Genomic DNA, 26,606 nt, shown 5'->3' on the forward strand with positions numbered 1-26,606 from the left:
CGGTGTCAGGCAGGCTCGGCTGAGTCGAAGTGCGATTATTATTATTAAAACATCAGGAGTGGCCTTTCCTCTCCTTTCCTCCTCCCCTCTTCCCTTTCTCTTATTAAGAGAATTTTAATTTTTTTTTTTTTTTTTTTAGGTTAACTTAACAATGATGCCTCCAGAGATAGATTACACTGTATGTGTATATCTGAAACTTAAAAGGGTTTAGTTTCAGCCTGACAACACGGAGGTGGGCTGGAAATTAAGCACCTCCAACAGTCTTGACACTTGTTAGAAATACTGTTGACTTCTTAAGCAACAAAACCCTCAAAAGACTTTATTTTTTTTTTTTTTTTGGCAAAGTAATAACAGTCATTAAAAAAAGAAACCCCAATGCAAAGTGAAACAACCATGTCTGGAGAAGTGCGTTTGAAGCAGTTGGAACAGTTTATTTTGGATGGGCCAACTCAGACTAATGGGCAATGCTTCAGTGTGGAAACCTTGCTGGATATACTCATCTGCCTTTACGATGAATGTAATAATTCCCCTCTGAGAAGAGAGAAGAACATCCTTGAGTATCTAGAGTGGGGTAAGTTTAAATGTTTATTTTGTGTACATCTGTCCCTGTTCCTTTCTGCTTTGTATAATGTCTGCTATTTATGTATAAGAGGGGATTGTTTATAAGTCAGTGTTTTACTGGGAAGTGTTATCAGCTATACTGTAGTTAAAACATGGTGGTGGTGCTAAAAAGCAATCCCTATTGGTTATTTGTCTTTGAGATATGCATGTAAAACATACTATTCTTTTTCCTTTTTTTTTTTTTTTTTTGACATGGATCAGACGCTTGTACATGAGGCATGTTTGCCTTCAGGCCCAGCTGTAGAGTTTTGGTATCCTGAAGTTCCTGGGATTATAGAGGCGTGAAGGATTGGATAAAAGATCACTACCCAGTTCGGTGGTTAGCATCAGTAGTAGAATCTATATTGATTTATAGTAAAGGGTGTTGATCAGCAAGAAAATCCTCCAGCTCTCTTAGACATTATGGGTTTGAAATGTCTGAAAATGGAGAAAATTACATTCTATTTCACAAAAAATCATTGCTGACTTTAATCAGATGGTTTCTCCTGATGGGGAAAACAAAGTTGAAAAGCAAAAGGAAGTTGTATGTCCCCCCCAGCAGCCTTTCCATTTTCTTCCTTTGTTTTGGGGAGACGGGGGTTTGGAGGATTTTTGAATGAAACAGGTGAATGAGAGTGTTCCAGCTCTTCTTAAGTTGTCACAGAACTGGTTGTCTCTGTGTTTCTCTTTTTAAGTCATTTTCTTCCCCCTCCTAAACGCAGATGCAAAACAGAAGATGCAGTCTGACATGAGAATGGTTACTGTATCTGACCTTCAAACTTCAAAGTCATGCTGCACTTCTGCATTTACATACAAAACCATTTCCCACGTTTGCTTTGTAATAATACATCAGCAGGCCTCTTTTATTGAAAATAATTTTTAAAAAGGCACATTTTTTTGGAACCATGTAACAGGCACTTGATTAATTAGCTATAATGAAGTCACCGAGGAAAGACATTGTTTTGATAACTGATCTGACAAGTTGGGGCTGATAGGTGTTTTATTTTTCTGCTCCTCACTGTAGACATACTGACATGGAAAGGACATCTGACTCAGTAATTAAGTTTCTTGTCCTGTTCAAATGTCACTGGTCTTTGTTTTCTTATTATCTGGAGGAACAGGCTATAATTAATGCATTCCAGCTAAGGAGGAAATAGTAATTAGAAGTGCTTCTGGAGAATCTTCCCCCTAAAACTGTCACTGGCACACAGAAGCTGTGTCAGACTGGCAGAATGTGGTAGCTTCCAGGGTGTTTTGTATGTGGGAACTCGGTGTAGTCTGCAGTGGGTCTAGCCAGCTGATACAATGTAAATAAAAATCATAAGGCAGTTCACCATGTCAATCTGATACTGATAGATACTGATCAGCTACTGATCAGATGCTTTTCAAAGCTGATGGGTATCTGTTGGGACTCGTCGTATTTGGTGGTGGTTGGTGGATAAATGTGCCCTCACAAGGCTCTAACAGTAGCAGAAGATTTCTGTAGTAAACTTTACATGCTGCTGATGGAAATAATACACTGTTTTGGAAAGCCTGGAATAAGGTTTCTTGCTGGCCTATTTTTTTCCTGCTACTTTTCCACTCTCAGGCTCCAGTTGTGCCTCAGCAGGACTCCTGAACTTCAGGCAAGACCAGTTCCTCCCTTTTTCAGGACTGAGTTGGCCAAGTCTTGTGTCTGCTCCCAGCTTTGCTATCTGGACGTCTACCCTAGGAGGTTTTTTTCAAGAGGGTTGGTGAGGTGAAATGGAAGAGTAATGGTTTCTAGTACTTGCTGTTGGAAGTGTCCCTGTGAATGATGCCTTTATCATGCAGATACTCACAGGAATTGTCTTTGCTGCAAGCCAGCCCTCCTAGTGAAACTAGCAGTCTCTGGCATGTTTGTTGAGATCAGGGAGTTGGCAAAATAGGATTCTCACAGAGGTAGGTACCCTGCAGTGCTTTGGTTCCAGGAAGTTACTACTAAGGGTACCCCCTTCTTTGATACAGTTGTGACCTTTCATATCTCTCTCTCCCCAAAAAGGGAGCATCTTTTTCTTGCTCTTCAGTGGTGAAGTTTTTAGGTGCTACTGTTAGGTTTTGAGGTGGTGGTGGATTTTGGGAGGGGAAGTTTTGCATGAATGTGTATCCACAGGTGTTCTAGGTCTGAGATTTCATGCTTTATTTCATGTAAGACTGAATATTGATAGAACAATCTTAATTTGGGAGGGGGGGAAGGTTTTATGGTGGTATTCTACCTTGGAAGAGCTAATGTGGTCTTAGTGACAGCCATGTGACTGCTGCTATATTTAGGTGAATTAAACCACTTCATGCTCTAGTCCTTGGATCTTTTAGAACTCTTTTGTGTACTCACTATCCAGATCTCTAATTTAATAAAAAATGAAGCATTGTGAAACAGTTGAGCATCTGAACTGTTTGTTCATTTTTGGTTTGATGTTTACAAGTTCAACTCAGCAAGTGCAGAAAATAGAGATCTGCAACATCAAGTTGAGTTTTACCATTTTATTTGTAGGTGTCTGAGGTGTTTGAAATTTCATTTGACTGGTTGGAAGTGTCAGGTTAATTATTTTGTGATTTAGAGTCTGCATTAGTTCTAAAATATTTTTTCTTGACCGGAAGTGGAAACATATTTTCTTCCCTGGTGTTATAAATTATTAGTTTTGTGACATGCAAATAAAAGGATTTGATTTTGTTTTAGGTTTTGGTGTTCTTTTCTTTTTATGGAGGTATGCTATATACAAAGACAATATGGAAACAACTGTTTTGAGTTCAGAGGGTTAAATCCTGCCAGGTGACAGGACAAGGGGTAATGGGTGGAAGTTGAGGCATAGGAAGTTCCATGGAAACAGGAGGAAGAATTATTTCCCTGTGAGGGTGACACAACACTGGAACAGGCTGCCCAGGGAGGTTGTAGAGTCTCCTTCTCTGGGGATATTCCAAACCCGCCTGGCTGTGTTCCTGTGTGATCTGGTACAGGTGATCCTGCTCTGGCAGGGGGCTTGGACTGGATGATCTTTTGAGGCCCTTTCCAGCCTTTAAGATTATGTGATACTGTGGTCATGGCGTATTTTGAGCTGATGGGAAGGAAATGGAATATTTAGATTTGGCTCATCCTGTGTATTTGATGCTAGTTTTAAATTTTGTCTCTATTGACAGCTCTATTTGTGATTGAGAAAAGGATTTGTCTAATTGTAGCAACTTGGAGCTTACCAGGAAAAAGCTGGTAAGAAAAGAATTCCAAGCACTTTGCTCTTTCTTCTCTACCTGTATATGAGTTTGCACAATGTCTCAAGACTGTGAGGGGAGGTAATGAAATCTGATAAACGGAGTTTTTCAAGAAAAATCACATCAATGGAAGCTTTTAGAGATGCTTTTGTTCTGGGCAAACTTCTTTGCAATGGTTGTGGGACTTGAACATCTCTATGAGGAATGACTGAGAGACCTGGGGCTGCTGAATTTGGAGAATAGACGGTCGTGAGGATATCTGATCAATGTCTATCAATATCTGAAGGGTGGGTGTCAAGATGAAGGTGGTGCCCAGTGATAGGGCAAACGACAACAACAACAAGCTGGAACACTGGAGGTTCCACCACAAAATGAAGAGGTACTTATATATGGTGAGGGTGCCAGAGCCCTGGAGCAGGCTGCCCAGAAAGGTTGTAGAGTCTCTTTCTCTGAAGGCATTCAAAACCCATCTGGATATGTCCCTGTGTGACCTGCCCTAGGTGGTCCTGCTCTGGCAGGGGGGGTTGGACTGGATGATCTCTGGAGGACCCTTCCAACTCCTAACATTCTCTGATTCCGTGACTCCAATTAGAATTGACTTTAAACAAGAACAATGTTAGTTAGTGTGCATTGAAAGAAAAAAAGAATAAATCTCAAAATGTGTAGAGAAACAAGGGAGAGAAGATGCAGGAAACTAGCAATAGCATGCTGAGGTCAGTGACTTTGTCCTGAATTTGTTTGAATTTGTCCTCTTACAGAAAAAATGTCAACTGTCCTTTAGTGGGATTTTATACCTTTTTTTTTCCTCTACCAAAGGAGGCTTTAAAAGATGGATTAAATATTCTCATTTCACCTCTAGCAGAAGATCTGAAGTGGTTATGCAGTGCTGATATGTCATAGACTAGACTGTCATCATTGGTCTCATACTTCTGCCATTCAGATGTGCAGCATCTCTTCTGGATGTTAAAAATGGTTAAATCACCATGAAATTCTTTTTTTTCAAGAGAGGGTTGTGGGGAGATTGTCTTTTCTTTCTGGTGATCTCTCTCTCAGCTTTTACCTTAAAGATTGTTATTCCCATTTTCCAGCTAGGCTCGTTTTTAAGTATTAGTAACAAAAGAAAACAGAACCTTGCTTCTAATTCTTGCACCTCTTTTTTGTAATTCATCTGTTTGTAGGTCATGAAAGAACTCAGAGGTGTTTTCAGCTGTGAGTTGCTTATGTTTTGTTTATGAAATGGACTGCTAAAAGAAATACTCCTTTAGGTTCTATTTTTAGCAGATACAGCAATAAAAGACTTAACTTCATGAAGTGTTCCCTTTTTTTTCAAGTACACATTGGTGCTCAGTGGTACCTAAGGCTGGATTGATGGGCTGAGGCCAACTCTGTGATGTCCAACAAGGCCAAGCACCAGGCTCTGCACTTAGGTGACATCAACCCCATGCAACAGTACAGGCTTGGGACAGAGTGGCTGGAAGCTAGCTTGGCAGAAAGGGACCTGAGGGTACTGTTTGACAGCTGACTGACTATGAGCCAGAGTTTGCTCAGATGACCAAGAAAAGAAGGGACCAGTATTCCGGCTTGGATCAGGAATAGTGTGGCCAGCAGGACTGAGGAAGTGGTTGTCCTCCTGTACTCAGCCCTGGTGAGGCCCCACCATGAGTACTGGGTTAAGTTTTGGGCCCCTTGCTACAAGAAAGACCTTGAGGGGCTGGAGCGTGTCCAGAAAAGGGCAGCAAGGCTGGTGAAGGGTCTTCTACATAAGTCCTGTGAGGAACAGCTGAGGAAGTAGGTTGTTCAGCCTGGAGAAGAGGAGGCTGAGGGAAAACCTCACTGTTCTCTACAAATCCCTGAAAGGAGGGTGGAGTGAGATGAGGTCTGGCCTCTTCTGCCAGGTCACAAGTGACAGCATGAGAGGAAATGGCCTGATACTGTGCCAGGGGAGGTTTAAGTTGGAGATTAGGAAAAATTTTTTTGGAACAGGCTGCCCAGGGAGGTGGTGGAGTCACCATTCCTGGAGGTGCTTAAAAGATGTTTGGACACGATCTAATTGTGTACAGGGAGATGTTAGGTTATGGTTGGACTTGATGATTTGAAGGGCTTTTCTGACCAGGCTATTCTGTGATCTAACCTTAGTGCTATGTAAGCCATCTGAAATGCATTTCCCAAGAAAATTACATTTTAGGAATTAATTTTTTTTTTTAAAGTTGTCCTAAAACTGGGAATACCTCTTGGTCTGATTAACATGAGTGAAAACAGTGATTAAGTTCCTTTGGGGAAAGAATGAGCATCCTGCTTGTCAAGGCCACTTTATGTGCTAAAGCATACAGCTGATTTTAAATCTGAGCCGTTTCATTGCCTGCAGTTGGAAGTATGTGGAGGCATGGGGGTCTACCTGAGTAGAAGTTCTTGTGACATTCTTGATGCACCCACTTGTGTCATTGTTTAGGAGAACACTTCAGAGCTTGTTTTATGTAAACTGCTTCTGTTCTGTAGGTGCACCTAACAAAAGATGAGAGAAGGAGCAGTTCTTCAATGCTGTGGAGTAGAAATGACTTCAGATGTCCATGTTTCAGAATATTGTGTGAGCAGCTTTTATAGAGCTGCACTTTTATACCCAATTACTTGAAAAAGAAGGAAAAAAAGAAGGCAGGAAGATAGGTAGGAGAAGGGATGCCTGTACAGAACCTTACTGCCTTATCTTACCTTAGGTAGCTCTGTGTTTAACCTCAATGCCTTTTTAATTGTGAGCTTTCCCACATTTATTTCAGTTTTGATTCTTGTCTTGAACAGAGGAAACTAATTGCTGTTAAGTTTATCAACATTTCTGATGTGATCAAATGAGCTGTGAGACCATCCAGTTAATTCCACTTTGCATTAGGGTTAAAGCCAATTTCTAGAGGCATTAACCCATTGTAACACATTTTGGTTCTCAACATATTTGTAGCACACCAAGTTTAGTAAACTTAGCTTCACTTCAAAATATTTTTTTTAAAGGATGTTCTTTTTGTTTGTTTTCTTTCCTTCTGGCCTGGGGAAGTTTGGAGGTATTTAGAGGCTGCCTGATGTTTGTGTATTTAGGTTGAGTGACTTCTGTCAGTGATGTCCTTTTTATTGCAAAGGAGTATGGCTTGCTTACACAGAAACCTAACTAATTTTCAGGAATTCTAGGAATGCCTTTATTCTGTGCAAAAATTCCTAGCATGCTTTGGTCTAATAGGGACAAATGGAGAAATACAATTATATGAGTTAGTCTGCTCAGTGGACATTACAAACCTCATGACAACACAATAAATTCTCTGTTATTAAGATATTTCCTGTTAAAGGGTTAATCCAACAGTTCATTTGTGGGATGCTTGTGGTTGCAAAATGTCCTGCTGAAGGTGTGTTTGAATTCTTAACCTCTGCATCTGCATGCATTTAGCAGATTCAAGTCATAGAATCATAGGGTTCTAGAATGGTTTGGGTTGGAAGGGACCTCCAAATGTCACTAAATCCAATTCCGCTGCAGTCAGCAGGGACGTCCTCCACTAGGTTAGGTTGGTCAGAGCCCTGTCTGCCCTGACCTTGAATTTCTCCAGGGATGAGGCTTCAACTGCCTCCCTGAGCAACCTAACCTGTTCCAGTGATCTACCACCCTCATAGTAAAGAACTTGTTCCTAACATCTAATCTGCTCTTCTCTCATTTCAAACCATTGCCTCTCCTCCTATCACTGCAGGCCTTTGGAAACAGTCCCTCTGCAGCCTTCTTTTTGACCCCCTTTAGGTACAGGAAGGCTGCCCTAAGGTCTCCCTGGGGCCTTCTCCATGCTGGACAACCTCAGCTCTCTCAGCCCCCTGATCATTTTTGTGACCCTCTGGACTTAATCTGTCAGGTCCATGTCCTTCCTGTGTTGAGGGCTCCAGAGCTGGGTGCAGTACTCCAGGTGAGGTCTCACCAGAGCAGAGCAAAGTGGCAGAATCACCTCTCTCATTTTGCTGCCCACACTACTTTGGCCCTTCTCTCTTGAACTTTACTAGCTACTCTTTTATAACCTGTAGCATGTTATTACTTAACAGTGGCCTGAAAGAAGGGTGTTTTGTTACAATGAACTTATTTGATTCAGTAGAGTTTCATACTTTGTCATCTATATTGGGTATTTTTACAAAGAACAAGAGAAGCTGCTTTTCTTTTTGAAGGTCTGTGTTATGTGGTGTGACCACATCTGGAATACTGTGTCCAGTTTTGGGCTCCCCAATTCAAAGAGAGACAGGGATCTGCTGGACTGAGTCCAGTGGAGAGCTATGAATCTGATTGAGGGAACTTGAACATCTCTGCTGTGAAGAAAGACTGAGAGACCTGGGGCTGTTTAGCCTGGAGAAGAGGAGGCTGAGAGGATCTGATCAATGTCTATCAATATCTGAGGGGGGTGGGTGTCAGGATGAAGCTGATGGTCTATTTTTGGTGGTGCTCGGTGTAGGACAAACTTGAACATGGAAGGTTTCACCTCCATGAGCAGAAACTTCTTTATGCTGAGGGTGACAGCCCTGGAGCAGGCTGCCCAGAGGTGTTATGGAGTCTCCTTCTCTTGAGACTTCCAAAATCCACCTGGATGTGTTCCTATGTGACCTGCCCTAGATCATCCTGCTCTGGCAGAGGGATTTGACTTGATCTTTTGAGGTCCCTTCCAACTCCTACAATTCTGTTTTTCCATGAATAGTGGCAGAAAATAAAAGTAATTGAATTTCTGAGTCATACCTGTGTCTGGATAATGAAAGACCAGTGTTGTTTTGAAATACTATTGTGAATGAATTGCCAGTACAGAATTTCCAAAGTGGATGCATGCTGCTACCCTGGAAATTAGTTTCCCCATTTTACAAGGGCTTGCAGTGATAGGACAAGAGGGAATAGATTCAGGCTGCAAGAGGGTAGGCTTAGACTGGATGTTCAGAAGAAATTCTTTCCAGTGAGGGTGGTGAGACACTGGAACAGGTTGCCCAGGGAGGTTGTGGATGTCCCCTCCCTGGAGGCGTTCAAGGCCAGATTGGATGAGGCCCTGAGCAACCTGGGCTGGTGGGAAGTGTCCCTCCCCATGGCAGGGGGGTTGGATGTTTAAGGTCTCTTCCAACCTAAACTATTCTATGAATCTATGATTTTCTCAATTTATTTTCTGAAACTGTATGCTCTAAATTATTCTGGATGTATCTTTGCACTAAATTAACCTATTAATAGGATCCCTAATTACTCCTTTACTTTAAAAAAAAAAAAAAAAACAATTATCATGTCTATTGGCACAGAAAACGTCCAGATCCTGATGCCAAGCTGTAAAAGCTGACAAAAAACCAACCCAAGGTGCAGTGGGTAGCTGAGAGAATTAAAAGCAACCTAGTCTGATTGAGGATGTCCCTGCTGACTGCAGGGAAAGTTGGACAAGATGACTTTTGGAGGTCCTTTCCAACCCAGACCATTCTATGATTCTATGGCAAGGCAAAGTTCTAGACTCTTTCAGTTTTTGATTTGGCAAGCAGGCATTCCTTCCATAAGCATTTGTACTTGTTTAATTTGATTTTTCTTTTTCTGGCTGAACAACCAGAATATTTTGTTCTCTTCTGTTCTACCTTAACACATTATTTTTTTCCCCTACAATCCTGATTAAGCTTGGGAATGCAACAACTGTGGACTGAAATCTTGAAAAACAAAAAAAAGCCAAGTGATATGGGTCAGTCATGTGCAATCTTTTGTTGACTCCAGGAGTTTTGATTTCTAATGGTTTAAAGATGATACTCAGTTTAATAATAACAACAGCAAAAATCTTCTGTTCAGACAGGTCACTTTGCTTTGTTTCTAGTAAGGCAGCCTAATTGGGTTTACTAGCAGTCACCATGGATAAAATCCACATGAGGTATATCCAGACTCCAAAGACTTTGTGTTTCATAATTCTTCCTAATCCGTATGCAGACTTCCAGTTTGATTTCAGTTAGTTTTGTGACACAATACTGTAGTGGTTTGGGTTTTTTTTTAAGACTGGGGATTACCTTTTTGAGAAGTTTTTGATCTGGATCTTGGAGATGTTATGATCTGCTGTATTTTGTAGGCCATTTTGGAGGAAGAACTCTTGACCTTTTAGATGTGTTTTGTTCTGCAGTTGATTAGAAATCTCAGTGTTAGAGGTTGGAAGGGACCTCCAGACAGCGAGTCCAACCCCCCTACCAGGTGTGATGGTTTGAAGGATCACTTAGGGTAGTCTGCACAGGAATGCATCCAGGTGGGTTTCGAAAGTCTTCAGAGAAGGAGACTTCACAACCTCTCTGGCAGGCTGCTCCAGGGCTCTGTCACCCTCCCTGTAAAGAAGTTTCTCCTCATGTTGAGGTGAAAACTTCTCTGTTCAAGTTTGAACCCACTGTTCCTTGTCTTATCACTGTGAACCACCAAAAAGAGCCTGGCCCCCTCCCCTTGACACCCACCCCTCAGGTATTTATAGACTATATTTATACTGATCAGATCCCCTCTCAGTCTTCTCCAGACTAAACAGCCCCAGGGCTCTCAGTCTCTCTTCATAGGGGAGATGCTCAAGTCCTATAATCATCCTCTCTGTTGGACAAGGAATGTCCAGGAATTCTTTTTGTAGAAGAAGTAGGAGAGTTCAAAGTGATATTACAAAAAGGACATTGAGGTGCTGGAGTGTGTCCAGAGAAGGGCAACAAAGCTGCTGAAGGGTCTAGAGAACAGGTCTGTTGAGGAACAGCTGAGGGAGCTGGAGCTGTTTAGTCTGGAGAAGAGGAGGGTGGGGGAGACCTCATTGCTCTCTACAACTCCCTGAAAGGAGGTTGGAGTGAGGTGGGAGTTGGTCTCTTCTCCCTACTATCTGGGGACGGGATGAGAGGAAATGACCTGAAATTGTGCCAGAGGAGGTTTTAGTTGGAGATTATCAAGAAAAGGTGATCAGGCTGTCCAGGGAGGTAGTGGGGTCCACCATTCCTGGAGGTGTTTAAAAATCATGTGGACATAGCACTTGGAGACATGTTTTAATGGTCATGGTGGCATGAGGTCAACAGGTGGACTGAATGATCTTGGAGGTCTTTTCCAACTGAAACAGTTCTATGATTAAGTGATTCCAAGGAGGAGGGAAAAAGCATTTGTAGATGTAATTACATTTCCTTCAGACATTGTGGGATTAGACTATCTATGTTCTGTTGATTTTTTTTTTTTTTTCATTTAGTTTCTTTCCAGTCTCAGAAGTTCAGGTTAGGAGGAGTGCTCTGTCGTAATCCGGAGCATGGAAGTACTTCATCCCCAGAGTGGAGGATCCATGAGAGGTTTTTCTGTGTGAAGTGATTTTCTTTATTAATTTTTCAAAGTATTCCTTCTCACTGTTGCCTTGTTGTATGTAAATCTTTATTTTAGGCTTGTGTGACTGTCCTGCTTGTGACAGGTTCTCACTTGCAGTGTAGGGCCCACAGCTGTCCATTTCTTTCTCCTTTCCATTCTGTGTGTGACAGGTAAGTTATTCCAAAGCAAAGCTTTAACATACTTCCCTTCTCTAGGCTGAGGTTCCTTCTCTTTTTCCTTGCTTCCATTCTGTTGCTTTTCATCTGGTCAAGATCTCATCTTGTTCTTTCTAATACAAGGTGGGGAATCTGTGTGTCAGCCTAATCTCATCATGACCAAAATCTTGGTTTTGGATTATTGTTTTTTTTTTTTTTGTTTGTTTGTTTTGCTTGCTTGTTTTTTGTTTCTCGTCAGTTTCTCCAAGCTGTCCTGATTTTGTTGGTCAGTTGTGTGTGGAGAATAGTAACAAAAAGTTGTCATCTGTGTGAGAGAGACACAGGAGATTTACAAATCTTCAGGTGCATCCACAGTGTTTTCTGTATGTTTCTTATTAGCTCTGGAGTGTATCAATTGATTTACTAACATGAATCATTTCTACTTATAGGCTTTAGCAGAGCTGGGACCTTGGGCTTTTTGTTCTGCTTGTGAGTAAGAAATAGTGTAAATATGAAGAGAGTCTAGCTTTACCATTTTAAGGGTGGCAACGACTTTTACATGACTGCAAAGTGATTTAAGCAAATGTCATTTGTCCCGTGGGGATAGCAGAGTCCCAAGGTATTTCCTGCTCATTAAAACTCTTTCACCTTTACCATGCTGCCCTTTGTAAATAAAGCACTGTGTTCTTTGAATGTTTTGCAGAACAAATAGTAACAAAAGGAGGAGGAAATAGGAGTTGGTATTTCAGTTGTAGCTCACTCATTTTATCTTGAGTAGGAGCTGACTTGGTGGTGTCTGAAGACTGGCTAAACCCATTGGTCTCTGTTTGCTGGTGCTTATGTGGGCAGTGGGACATAACCCTGCTGCAGAAGCATGTTAAAATCTGCTGATGGGGTTGTGTGAAGAGGTTACACTGGTGTCTGTACCAAAGGAGGGGGCTAGGACTGGGACAGTCCAAACTTCAGTGGCTTCACCTACTGTAGCTCCTGTGCTCCAAATTTAGAGGCTTCCTCAGATTCCTTCCTTGCAACCAAGGAAGCTACAATTTGGAAGTGAATTTTGATGTTACCAGCCTTTTAATGATAATTTGCTGTAGAATCATAGAATTGTTAGGGTTGGAAGGGACCTCAAGGATCATCTAGTTCCAACCCTCCTGCCATGGGCAGAGGGACACTTCACACTAGAGCAGGTGGCTCACAGCCACATCCAGCCTGGCCTTAAAAACCTCCATGGATGAGGCTTCTACCACCTCCCTGGGCGATCTGTTCCAGTGTCTCACCACCCCCATGGTGTAAAACTTCCTCCTAGCATCCAATCTGAACCTACCCACTTGTAGTTTTGCTCCATTCCCCCTAGTCCTATTGCTACCTGACATCCTAAAAAGTCCCTCCCCAGCTTGCTTGTAGGCCCCATTCAGATACTGGAAGGCCACAATAAGGTCTCCTTGGAGCCTTCTCTTCTCCAGACTGAACAACCCCAACTCTTTCAGAAACTCCTTAAGCTTTTTTTGTTTCCCTACTGGTTTCCAAAACTTGATGATTCTTGCAATGAGAACATTTCAGATCGTGAATAGGGGTCTTCAGAACAGCTGTCTGGTTTGGGTGATGGGAAAAAGAAAGTGTTGATGTATTTGTGTGTTTCGTAGTATTTTGCAGAGTATCACTCAGTCTCTTTAAACACTTTTCCTTGGATGTTCTGTAACTTAAAAGACAAGGATCCTAGTTGGAACTGGCACCAGTGCTGTCTGACATCTTTATCAGAGAGACATAGTTGGATTGAGGCATCCTCAGCAAGTTTGTGGATGACACCAAGCTGTGTGGTGTGGTTGATATGCTGGATGGAAGGGATCCATCCAGAGGGACTTGGACAGGCTTGGGACCTGGGCCCAAGCCAACCTCATGAAGGTCAAAAAGGCCAAGTGCAAAGTCCTGCACCTGGCTCAGAGCAATCTGAAGCACAAATCCAGGCTGGGCAAGGAGTGGCTCAAGAGCAGTCTGGAGGAGAAGGACTTGGGGGTGTCAGCTGATGACAAACTCCCCATGAGCCAGCAGTGGTCCCTGGCAGCCCAGCAGGCAGCTGTGTGCTGAGCTGCATCCAGAGCAGGGAGAGCAGCAGGACAGGGAGGGGATTCTGGTACTCTGCACTGCTGAGACCCCACCTGCAGCACTGCCTTCAGTTCTGGTGTCACCAGCATAAGAAGGACATGGAACTACTGGAGCAGGTCCAGAGGAGGGCCATGAAGATGATCAGAGGGCTGGAGAACCTGTGGTATGGGGATGGGCTGAGTGATCTGGGGTTGTTCAGCTTGGAGAAGAGAAGACTCTGTGGGGGACACCTTATAACAGCCTTCCAATACCTAAAGGCATCCTACAGGAAAGCTGGATAGGGACTTTTCATGAGGGTGTCTAGCGAAAGGACAAGGGGAGATGATTTTAAGGTGAGGGAGAGTAGATTTAGACTGGATCTGAGGAAGAAGCTCTTCAGTACATGGGTGGTGAGACGCTGGAACAGGTTGCCCAGGGAGGCTGTAGATGCCTCCTCCCTGGAGTTGTTCAAAGCCAGGTTGGATGAAGCGTGGAGTAGCCAGTGTAGTTCAGAGGTGTCCTTGCCCCCAAGGTGTGGGGGTTGGTGTAGATGATCTCTAAGGTCCCTTCCAACCTAAACCATTCTGTGGTTCTACAATTCTTAAACACACTGAAATCTTCATAGTATGTTGCTGCACATTGTTGCTACAGCCTCAGTACTCAGTTAAAAAAAAAAAAAAAAAAGCTGAATTTGTGGCACTGAAAAATTTCAATGACATCAGACTGTCATATAATTATTCAAAACTTGTCTAATTTTGGTCCATGGAATCTTCTGACTTTTATTTTTTCCCCCATCCCCTTGAAGAAGCAGAATGTCGATCAGCAGTTCTTAGCCATGACTGCTTTTGTTCAGCAAAATTCTTTTATGTTTTAAAACCTAGGAGGTAAGCAAATGTTGTTCTGTCTCTAAAAGAACAACACTTTGTTATCTCGTGTCTTCTATTTCAGAGAGGGCTTCCATCTTTGGGAGTTTCCTTTGCTGCTGTGTTTGTGTTTTAGGTTTTATTCCCCCCCCCCCTTTTCCAGTTTAATGAAATGGTTTAATAAGTCACTGTCAGATCTAGTTAGATCAAATGGACTTGTTTGGGGCTAATATTTTCTCTGGTAAAATAAAGTAGTTTTGGTGTTATCCCACTGATTCTGAAGTGCTTCAAAAGAAAACTTTGACTGACAGATTTCTGTGGTGCTTTTCCTAATGATCAGGCTCCATTATTTGTTTTCCCTTTGACTTTAGATTTGCAGTTTCTTTCAGGCACACCTTCTCAAGTTCTTTCTGGTTTGCTGCCCTTTTCCCCCCAATAAAATCCTGCCCTTACAATGACAGGGTATGAAGGTCATTCTTAGCACTGCTGCAGTGCCAGGAGTACAAAACCATTTCCTATGGGAAACGGCAGAGGAAACTTGCAGGAGATGGGAAATGAAGTAATTTTGGCGAAGTTTGAAGGATTTCTTCTTGGTATGCCAATTGTTTGTTGTTCTTTCCTTGCTAACAACACCTCACCCCCACATCCCTCTAAAAGCTTGTGGCATAATTGTCTTTAGAATCGTAGAATCGTTAGAGTTGGAGAGGACCTTTAAGATTGAGTCCAACCGTAACCATGACCACAAAACTGAAGGGCCACATCTACAGCTTGCTGAACACCTCCAGGGATGGTGACTCCACCACCTCCCTGGGCAGCCAGTTCCAATACCTGACCACTCTTTGGGGAAAGAATTTTTTCCTAATCTCCAACTTAAACCTCTCCTGGCACAATTTCAGGCTATTTCCTCTAGTTCTGTCACCTAATACTAGGGACAAGACACTGACCCCCACCTCACTGCAACCTCCTTCAAGAGAAGCCAGGTCAAACACATCAGACTCCATGTTGGAATTATGCATGAACACCTCTCACAGGGGTCTAGGGTCCTGTGTATGTTTGTGTGTGTGTGTTTTTAAAAGCATTGTAGCTCTTTTGCAGTGTTGTACCTGAGGTCATTTCTCAGAGCATTCAAATAAGACAAATACTTGAAGTCTGTGAGTGTGCTGCTTGCTGACTTTCTGAGCCTCACAATTTCAGTCTAGGATATGATGAATTAACTTAAATTGTCTTTCTTTCTCTGCCTGGTGACTGTCTCATACCCTGCTCTTCTATGTCTGGCATTTGAGGATTTAGATGCTATTTTTCCCTGCTGCTTTTATCTCTTTTGAGAGAAAGTCAGGCTGTCCAGGAAGAAGCAGATTTCCCAGTCATAGGTGGTAGGTATGTCAAGACTTCAGAAAGTTGAGACATCTGAATGAGGGTGGATTCATCAGTGCATCATTAGGAAGGAGGACTGTCTGTCTTGTAAGACGAATATGTATAAAATGATGAAATAGAAATTCATATGCTCTGTTCAGAAGATTCTGTGCATACATAGATGTAGATGATATGTGTAGGAAAGTATGTTGGACTTTTTTTCCACAATAACCCTATACAGATTTCAGGTGGGAGGTGTTTCCTCATCAATGCTATAGACAGCAAGATTGAAGGCACCCTCAGCAAGTTTGCTGATGATAAGACTGCAGTTGATAAGACTGAAGGGTGGGGTGGGTACTATCCAGAGGGACCTAGACAGGCTGGAGAGGTGAGCTGAGGAGAATCTCAGGTTCAATAAGGCAAAGTGCTAAGTCCTGCACCTGGGTTGGGGCAACCATTGATAGCAATCCAGGCTGGGAGATGATGAGATAGAGAGCAGCCCTGCACAAAAGGACTTGGGGGTGCTGGTGGATGAGAAGCTGGACATGAGCCAGCAATGGACACTTGCAGCACAGAGGACCGGTGGGGTCCTGGGCTGCATCAGAAGCAGTCTGGCCAGCAGATGGAGAGAGGAGATTCTGTCACTCTGCTCTGCTCTAATGAGACCTCACCTGGAGTGCTGTGTCCAGCTGTGAACCCCCCAACACAAAAGAGACATGGGCCTGCTGGTGGGGGTCTAGAGGACGGCCAGAAAGATGATCAGAGGGCTGGAGCATGCCTGCTGTGAGGACAGGCTGAGGGAGCTGGGGTTGTTCATCCTGGAGAAGAGAAGGTGAGACCTTAGAGCTGCATTTCAGTATCTGGAAGAGACCTAGATGAAAGCTGGGGAGGGACTGTTTAGAAGAGCCTGTGGTGATAAGGGTAATGGTTTGAAACTGGAGCAGGGGAGATTTAGGCTGGGCATCAGGAGGAAGTTTTGCACAATGAGAGTGAAATACTGGAACAGGCTGCCCAGGGATGTGCTTGAGGCCCTGTTTGTGGAGACATTTAGGATCATCCTTGATGTGTCCCTGTGCAGTGTGATCTCATTGGAGGTGTCCCTGCTGAGTGCAGGGGAGGTGGACAAGATGACCTTTGAGGGTCCTTTCCAACCCAATCCAGTCTGTGAATTTGTGTTGACTTAACAACTATGAGCCAAAGTTGTGATGTTTGTCTGGTAGTAAGAAGAAAACATTTGTAAGCCAAGTTGTGCTCTTTATTTCATGGAGCTAAATGTGATGTTAGTTCACTGCTAGCCATGCAGTATTAAATCAGTTCATAGTTGCTGTGAAGCTTTTAAAGAAAGCCAAGCTGCTTACTTGAAGGCATTCACTTGTTAAGTGTTTACAGCTAGAGTTCAAGTATTAAGTCTTTTCTGGATACCAGGAGAGAGCATTTTCTTTATTTTTTAAAGATTGCTTCAAAAGCCTATATTGGGTTCCCAGTTGGGGCTGTTGTATATGTTCTTTATTTCTTCCAGTGGTATGATTCCTGATAAAAAAGTAATTTACAGTGAGACCAGGCACTTGGAAATCACAGGATGTTAAGGGTTGGAAGGGACCTCTGGAGATCGTGGAGTCCAACCCCACTGCCAGAGCAGGATCATAGAATCTAGTACAGGTCACACAGTATCACAATATATCAGAGGTTGGAAGGGAACCTCAAGAGATCCTAGGGTCCAACTCCCCTGCTCTGGGTAGTCCACACAGGAATGCATCCAGGTAGGTTTTGAAAGTCTCCAGAGAAGGAGACTCCACAAACCCCCTGGGCAGCCTGCTCCCTCACTGTAAAGAAGTTTCTCTTCCTGTTGAGGTGATATCTTCTGTGTTCAAGTCTTAACCCATTGTTCCTTGTCTTATCACTGTGAACTACCAAAAAGAGCCTGGACCCTCCACTTGACACCCACCCCTCGGCTATTGATAGACATTGATCAGATCCCCTCTCAGTCTTCTCCAGACTCAATAGCCCCAGGGATCTCAGTCTGTCTGTGTAGGGGAGATGCTCACGTGCCCTAATCATCCTTGTGGCTCTAACATAGGAACACATCCAGGTGGGTTTTGAATGTATCTAGAGAAGGAGACTCCACAGCCTTTCTGGGGAGCCTGTTCCAGTGCTCTGTGACCCCCACAGTAACGAAGTTCCTCCTCATGTTGGAGTGGAACCTCCTGTGCTGTAGTTTCTATCCATTACCCCTTTTCCTATCACAGGGTGCAAGTGAGCAGAGGCTGTCCTTTTCTTCTTGACACCCAGCCCTCAGATATTTATAGACATTTATTAGTTCCCCTCTCAGTCTTCTCTCCAGACTAACCAGCCCCAGGTCTCTCAGCCCTTCTTCAAAAGGCAGTGCTGCAGTCCCTTGATCATCCTTGTAGCCCTCTGTTGGACTCTCTCAAGTAGATCCCTGTGTTTGAGAGAAGTGGGTGGTTGCTAGCATTTGAAGTGGAGGCAGAGCTGTGATTTGTTGAAGGCCATTAAAAAATTCAGTGGAAAAGCAGTTTCTTAAGATCCAGGTTTGTGTTTGAGTTCCTTCCAAATAATTTTTTTCAGAAGTTTTTTGAAATGTTTGCTCTTTTGCTTGGTGCAGTTATTTGAGAAAGGTTGGAATCCTCTTGCCGTGATCTTGCTGCTGTGAAGTCCTCTTTTCTCCCTTTCTTGTAACTGTAGCATTGTACAGTTCAGAGCAATGGCAATTGTTTTATTTCTCATCTGGGAAGTGCTCTTTTCTGCAGTGGTCAGGTGGATGTGTGCCAGAATTGTGTTTTGAGCAACGGTTTATGTACATTGAACTTCAGCCTCCATTAAAAATTCATCTTCTTTTGAACTCATTACAGCAGTTTGTATGCACAGGCAGTATTTGTCAAGTGGTAGTGATTCAGGGTTCTCATTCTTGATTCACTATGGTAGGACTTTGGAATCTTGCCTCTTCTTCTTTCTTTCAGTCAGGTATTTAAGATCATGAATGAATTGGTACTCTGAGGGGATCAATTTGTTTTCTTGCTAGTCCATGGAAAGTTAAATTGTGGGGTTTTAGTCCAGTCTTCTGCTCTGTCTTCCTTAGTAGAGGGATGGAGAAGAATAACTTTATAATGAATTGATTGTTTCAAATGAGCATTCTTGGGGAAAAAAAAAAACATTAACAGAATACTGGACTTGAAGCCTGGCTGCATGGAGTCTGAAGTAATGGGGATTCACACCTGGGTAAAACCAGCAGTGGATTTAGCAATCTTTTTTTCTTTTGCATGGAACAGTAAGATCTGAATAAAGGGCAAGCTAGTACAAAACCAGATCCTGCATCAGTATTTGTTTTGGAGAGAGTCAGTAGCTCATTTGTGGTTTTTTCTGCTTGTAAATAATGCAGTTATCCTGTCTCCTGCTGAATGTTTTTTTGTTCTTGGTGCTTGCTGCTGATGAACGTGTCCGCTCTTCTGAGCTATATTAAGGACACAGAGCCAGCTACTCGCTGATTTCTTGAGCTAAATCCCAACTTGCACAGAAGAACTTAATGTTCTCCTGGAGGTTCTTGGGGCCTTTCCTTCTCTTCTCAATTCCATGTATCAGAGGAAACTTTCCTTTGTGTAGCGTTAGTAGAGTAAGTCCCTTCCCCTTCCGTTTTGTGAGGTCAGTACTGCACTAGGTGAGCTGCTGGTTAAATGGAGAGTAATTCCTCTACTCATCCCTTTGAATGCTTCTCCTCTCTTGCTTCTCATGCCTTTAGCTGCAAGCCAAGACTGAATTGCCATGGGCGTTAACACAGTCAAAATAATTTTTGTGTTAAGGTACGTCTCTGTACCAAGTACCAAAATACTCTCCCTGTGGTTGCTTTAATTCCTCAAAAACGTTAACTGTAGTGTAGATGGTGGCATGGGTAAAGAATCATAGAATGGCTGATAAAAGAAGAGGCATGCTTCTCTCTTGTGATTTCATTCTTCTATACTCTGCATCATAGAATGTTCTGGGCTGAAAGTGACCTCCAAAGGTCCAACCCCTTCTGCAGTAAGCAGGGAGCTTCTTTGCTGAGAAGTCAGAATTCAAAACTGAAACACTTGAAATAAGCCATTAATATTTTTTTCTTGTTTGTGTGGCTCACTGTATTAAGAGAAACACAAACACGTGAAAAGTCAGTGTTACAGTTTTTCTTCCCTTTTGCTTACAAGCCTGGTAGCTCAGGAAGGAAATCTTGCCATGAAAAGAATTTGTTGCCATTCCAGTGGTACTGCAGAGCAGAGGCTTTCTGGTCCTGTTCAGGGCGCTGCCCTCCACTTAGCGTCTGTGTAAGCACACAAAAAAATAAATTGTGGTTTGGAAGTGCCTTTGTATGTTTGCTGAAAGTTATGAATCATTCTTAAACCTTAGTGTTTTCATCACACAATCACAGAATGTTAGGGGTTGGAAGGGACCTCAAATGATCATCTAGTCCAACCCCCTTGCCAGAGCAGGATCAACCTAGGGCAGGTCACACAGGAATGCATCCAGGTGGGTTTTGAAAGCCTGCAGAGAAGGAAACTCCACAACCTCTCTGGACAGCCTGCTCCAGGGCTTTGTCACCCTCACAGGGAACAAGTTTTTCCTTCTGTTCCCATGGAACTTCCTCTGCTCCAGCTTGAACCCAGTGCCCCTTGTCCTATCATTGGACAGCACTGAGCAGAGCCTGGCTTCATCCTCCTGACACTGCCCTTCATATCTTTATCAACATGAATGAGGTCACCCCTCAGGCTCCTCTGCTCCAAGCTAGAGAGCTCCAGCTCCTTCAGCCTTTCCTCAGCAGGGACATGTTCCATTCACTTCAGTATCTTTGATGTGAACTAAATATGAAGCCCAAAGTCTCTGTTTCCCCAAAGTACTTTTATGAGTGGTTTCAAATTGCTGGCAGGACAGGGTAGCTCCAAGTCTTGCTTACCTAATCCTCAGAATTATTCCACATGTTGTGCATTGAGTGTGACTGGAACAGTACACAAGAACTGTCTTTGAGCCCTTTGGCTTGGGATGCCATTTGTCTTGAACTTGAGAAGTTTGTGTGCCTACTGTCTGGCAAATGTCTTGATCTCAGCAGTCTCTCAGCAGACCAAGAGCCAGTGCTACCTGTCATTTGGAAATGCAAGGCCTAATTCATCACTCTCTTGCTACTTTTTAGTTTGATACCCACTGGTGTTTTGAAAGCATCCTTTCACACTTGCTGCATGTTGAGCATGTTTGCCCAGCCTCTTGGTTGCTGTACCAGTGGTAAAGATTTACAGCTCAGCTCCAGAGTTTGGCATCTGAAACATGAGGGCAGTGAACTGCTCGTGGGGGGAAATGTATCTGTGAGAGCAGCAAGGCTAGCTTGGGAAGTTGAAGATGGTGTAGCGTGTGACTGTGCTCTATTAGTTGGTGACGGTGTGGTGTGTAACTGTGCTTTGCACAGATTGACAGATTGCATAGGGTTGGAAAGGACCCTCAAAGGTCATTTTATCCAACCCCCTTGCAGTCAGCAGGGACACCTCCAACTAGATCAGGCTGCCCAGATGTATCTAGTCTGATCTTCAGCTGTGACTTGTTGATTGAAGATGGTGAAGTATTTGACTGTGCCCCACTGGGTGACGACACTGGTGTGTGACTGTGCCACGTTGAGCACACAGGATCATAGGATGTTAGGGGTTGGAAGGGACCTTCGAAGATTGAGGCCAACCACCCGTGCCAGAGCAGGACCATAGAATCTAGCACAGATTGCACAGGAACACATCCAGATGGGGCTTGAAACTCTCTAGAGAACGAAACTCCACAACCTCTCTGGGGAGCCTGTTCAGAGCTCTGTGACCCTCACAGTGATGAAGTTCCTCTTCATGTTGAGGTGGTACCTCCTGTGCTGTAGTTTCTATCCATTGCCCCTTGTCCTATCACAGGGTGCGACTGAGCAGAGCCTGTCCCCTCCCTCTTGACCCCCAGCCCTCAGATATTTATATTTATTAAATCCCTTCTCAGTCTTCTCTTCTCCAGACTAACCAGCCCCAGGTCTCTCAGCCTCTCCTCACAGGGCAGTGCTCCAGTCCCTTCATCATCCTGGTAGCTCTCAGTTGGATTTTCTCCAGCAGATCCCTGTCCCTCTTGAACTGGGGAGCCCAAAACTGGATGCAATATTCCAGGTGAGGTCTTACAAGGGCAGAGTAGAGGGGGAGGAGAACCTCCCTGGATCTGCTGGACACACTCCTCTGAGTGCACCCCAGGATCCCATTGGCTCTCTTGGCCACAAGGGCACATTGCTGACCCCTGGATAATTTGTTATCCACCAGGACTCCCAGGTCCTTCTCCACAGGGCTGCTCTCCAGCAGATCACCTCCTAACCTGTACTGCTGCAGTTTATTCTTCATTCCCAGGTGCAGGACTCTGCACTTACCCTTGCTGAACCTCATCAGGTTCCTCTCTGCCCAGCTCTCAGCCTGTCCAGGTCTCACTGAATGACCACACAGCCTTCAGGTTTATGAGCCAAGCCTCCCAGTTTGGTGTCATTAGCAAATTTGCTGAGCAGACTCTGTCCCCTCATCAATGTCAGTGATGAAGATGTTGAAGAGGACCGGACCCAGCACTGCTCCCTGGGGGACTCCATTAGTTACAGCTCTCCAGCTGGACTTGGCACCATTGGCCTTTGGAGATGATTCCTTCTTTCTTTCCCAGGAATATAATGCCAGGTGCTAACTGGTGTGAAGATGGAGTGAGGAATGGCAGTGTTGGTGTTAGGAAGAAATTTATGTGATGTTCTTTGTGCATCTGTGAAGTAACTTAGCTGCGTGTAAAAGCTTGAGGCGATCCTGGTTTTGCATTAAAGGTCAGGGAATTCTTCCGAGTTTGAAAGAAAGGAAATGTGAGTATCATTTATAGCTTTAGCCAAAACAGCTTGTCCCTCATCCTCAAATGGGAAGGTGAGATGCATTCCAAATGCAATTTGGGAGCCAATTGCCAGGCACTGGAATTTTAAAAAGAAGGAGAAGCCAACCTCTGCAGATCTTCTGATGTGTGTGACGCAGAGAAGTGGGGGAGTGATGTTGAGTGAGTTTTCTTCTGGTTGTGTTTTAAGAGAGTGTTCATTCTGTAAATCTCACAGCACGTGTGTGTAAGTCGGGTATCAGCCCACTTTATCATTGCAGCTGGAGTTGAGCAGGACAGCCACCTTCCCTGAACATAGCTTGTATCATTTCTGACAACAGCTCTCTTTTGGAAGAGATAAGTAGAGGTTTCCTGAATTAGAATGAGGTGTGATGGAGCTACTGATAGATGAAGAAAAGGAAAAAAACAATATTGAAGAAGTGGTGACAAGTTTTGTTTGGCTTAGTCTCAATGGCACTATGATTTCTGGGAAGCTGAGAAGGAGGAGTACCATGCTCAAGACAGACTGTGTGTTAGAGAAGTGCATTTTAGAGTGCTTGTTTAAAATTCTCCTAGATTCACTGAGAACATGCAAATGTATTCAGAGGCTTCTGGAGGGGGATCCTGACTGCCTACGTCAGAGATGTTGTCATGTACTTCTCTCAACTGTTAGAGAGTGAACTTCAGCTTTTGCAAAGTGCCCCCAGCAGTTTGCCTCATCTGTACCTTACAGTGACTCATAGATGCATAGAATGGTTTGGGTGGGAAGGCATCTTAAAAATCATCCAGTTCCAACACCACCCTGCCATTGGCAGGGACATCTTCTACTAGACCAGGTTGCTCAAGGCCTCATCCAAACTGGCCTTGAACACCTCCATGGAGGTCCCGGGGCAACCTCACTGTAAAGAAATTTGTTCTAAATCTGCCCTCCTCAAGTTTCAGTCCATTTCCTTTTGTCCTATCATTACAAACCCTTGTAAAAAGTCCCTTCACAGCTTTCTTGTAGGCCCCTTCAGGTACTGGAATGCTGCTAGACCTTAGAAGGTGTCCCCAGAGCCTTCTCTTCTCCTGACTGAAGAGCCCCAACTCTCTCAGCCTGTCCTCATAGGGAAGATGCTGCAGCCCTCTGATCATCTTTGTGACCTTCCTTTGGACCCTGCTTCACCAGATCCATGTCCTTGTGTTGGAGGCCCCAGAACTGGAGGCAGTGCTGCAGGTGGGGTCTCAGCAGAGCAGAGGGACAGAATCCCCTCCCTGTCCTGCTGCTCTCCCTGCATTGGATGCAGCCCAGCACACAGCTGCCTGCTGGGCTGCCAGTGACCATTGCTGGCTCATGGGGGGTCTGTCACCAACTGACAACCCCAAGTCCTTCTCCTCCAGACTGCTCTCAAGCCACTCCTTGCCCAGCCTGGATTTGTGCTGAAGCATCTTTGAACACTGAAGGGTAACTCCAAAGTTACCTTTGATGTTTTTATCTTGTTCATTTGAGGGAGAGGTGATCCTAGGGAAGTTATAGCCCCATGATCTTTCGCTGTTCCTCTCCTGCTAAGGAAGGAAGCCAGCTCCAGTCACTTGTGACTAGAAGACAGCATCCAGGCCCAAAGATAAAGGACATTTTATGTCTCTGCTGCTTCACCATTTTTGGGAAAAGAACACTGTGTTTTCCTTCTGCAGTGGGTAGGCTTTGTAGGAGGAACATTTCCAAACCTTAAATTAAGGAGAAGAATGACGCTGATTTGTCTTTTCCAAAGTTCCAAGTGTTGCTTTTTGTACAAGCTGCTTCTCAGTTAATTACAGCAATACTTAAAGCTGCACTCCTGTCATTGTGCTGCATATCCGTCTACAGTGAAAACCTTCCTTTTGATGAGATGTGGGCTTCTTCAGCCTGGAGAAGACTCCAGGGGGACCTTAGAGCTGACTTCCAGTGCCTGAAGGAAGCCTACAGGAAGGCTGGAGAGGGACTTTTCATAAGAGTGTCTAGCAACAGGACAAGGGGGAACTTTTTAAGGTGTGGGATAGTAGGTTTAGACTGGACCTTAGGAAAACATTCTTCAGTATGAGGGTGGTGAGACTCTGGAATGGGTTGTCCAGGGAAGTTGTGGATGCCCCTTCCCTGGAGGTATTCAAAGACAGATTGGATGAGGCCTTGGGCAACCAAGTCTAGTGAACAAGTCCCTCTGCCCATGGCAGGGGGGTTACAGTAGACGATCTCTAAGGTCTTTTCCAACCCAAACCATTCAATGATGATCTTGAGCCCTTCTTTGCTGTCCTGGTAGGTACACTTGTAGTTCTGCTACTCTTGCTGAGATTCACGGTATGCAGAACAGAGAAAGAAAGCCTTGAACAAAGGCAACAGAGAGAAGACCTTCAATAATGGCCAAATCCTTAATCCTTACATCTGTACAACTTCTTCCATGCTGTTTGGAGAAAGGAAACAAACAGCATCCAGCTTGTATCTTAAACTGTGTTCCCACGTCACTGTTTCCTCAGCAGCTTCTCTTTGCAGTTGTCCTTACTCCTGGTGTTTTATTACTGTCACCTTTTCCAGACTTGAGGCTTGGAAGCTTGTGCACCGTGCACCTTGCACTAGACTGGAGGTCTCCTTGAGTAAAATGGTTTAGGCATGTGTACCTAATGCATATGTAGCAGTACTGGGTACCCATCCCACAGAGCTGGTCGGTGGCCTATCTGGATTAAGTGCTGCTGTACCTGGAGAGGTAGAGATGGTAGTGGTGTGATTATTGAGGAGGCAAAAACAAGGCTGAACCTTGCTGAGTTTTGCAGAATGATGCAAATCACTCAGCAGATGCTGGTGGGGAATTTTAAGGCAGATTAAGAAAGCTAGGGAAGTACTTTTTACAAGGGCTTGTAGTGATAGGACAAGAGGGAATGGATTGGAGCTGGACGAGGGCAGATTGAGACTGGAGCCAAGGAAGAAATTTTTTACAGTGTGAGTGGTGAGACACTGGAGTAGGTTGCTCAGGGAGGTTGTGGATGTCCCCTCCCTGGAGGTGTTCAAGGCCAGGCTGGAGAAGAGAAGACTGAGAGGAGATCTTATTAATGTTTATAAAAATCTGAAGGGTGGGTGTCAGGCAGGGGCCAGTCTGTTTTCAGTGGTGTCCTGTGAAAGGACAAGGGGCAGCGAACACAAACTGGAACACAGGAAGTTTCACCTCAACATGAGGAAAAGCTTCTTTGCTGTGAGGGTGATGGAGCCTTGGAGTATGCTCCCCAGAGAGGTTGTAGAGTCTCCTCTCTGGAGAGTTCCAGTCTGGCCTGGATATGTTCCTGTGTGACCTGCCCTAGATGATCCTTCTCTGGCAGGAGTGTTGGCCTCAAGGATCTCTTCCAACCCCTGGCATTCTGCAACCGTAAGAATATTTAACTGTGGAAAACAAGTGTTCTTTAAGAAAAAAAATTATTAAATAGTTGCTGCTGATCTGCTGCCTATTCAGATAAAACAGGATTTGCAGACTTCTAAAATACAGCTAGACCTTTTTAAAAGATTGGAAAAAAAAAAACAAACCAACCCAAAATATATATTTTTATACACAGAAAATCTCTGACATAATTAGAGCTTTGTGAATGGAGTGCATTTTGGTGTATGACTTTTTGTGACAGACTATCAGCTGGATTTTCTCATTTGTTTTCCTGTTTCATTATTTCAGAAAGCTTTGTTAAGATTTTTTTTTTTCTGTGCGTGAATTTGAATCTGGATCCTTTTTCTATGTGTTTTCACTTTGGAAATGGAATTCATAGATTCACAGAATGGTTTAGGTTGGAAGGGACCTTAAAGATCATCTAATTCAAACTCCCCTGCCATGGGCAAGGACACCTTCCACTAGACCAGGGTGATGAAAGGTGTCATCCAACCTGGCCTTGAACACCTCCAGGGAGATGACATCCACAACTCCCTGGGCAACCTATTCCAGTGTCACACCACCCTCATGGTAAAGAATTTCTTTCCATCTCCAGTCTAAATCTGCCCTTCTCAAGCTTCAATCCATTCCCTCTCATCCTACCCCTACAAGCCCTTGTAAAAAGTTCCCTCCCAGCTTTCCTGTAGCTCCTTTGAGGTACTGGAAGGGGCCAGTTGTGAATAAGAAGCTGAAGGAGGATATCACAATAATTAAAAATCTATCT

General features: G+C 43.9%; 1 protein-coding gene across 4 annotated transcripts in view; it reads left to right on the forward strand.

The window, feature by feature from the left end:
* The first annotated feature begins 375 nt into the window (after positions 1-375).
* Positions 376-26,606, forward strand: part of CDC42BPA (CDC42 binding protein kinase alpha) — a 198,421-nt gene continuing 172,190 nt past the window's right edge. For 3 of the 4 annotated variants that reach the window (XM_054398441.1, XM_054398457.1, XM_054398465.1), the window contains exon 1: positions 394-571. In XM_054398441.1, coding sequence (XP_054254416.1) covers positions 394-571 — 178 coding nt within the window. Of the gene's footprint in view, positions 572-26,606 lie in introns of all 4 variants that reach the window. The other variant, XM_054398449.1, reaches the window with a different exon arrangement.

Source organism: Indicator indicator, chromosome 2 (assembly GCF_027791375.1).
Source record: "Indicator indicator isolate 239-I01 chromosome 2, UM_Iind_1.1, whole genome shotgun sequence".
NCBI lineage: Eukaryota > Metazoa > Chordata > Aves > Piciformes > Indicatoridae > Indicator > Indicator indicator.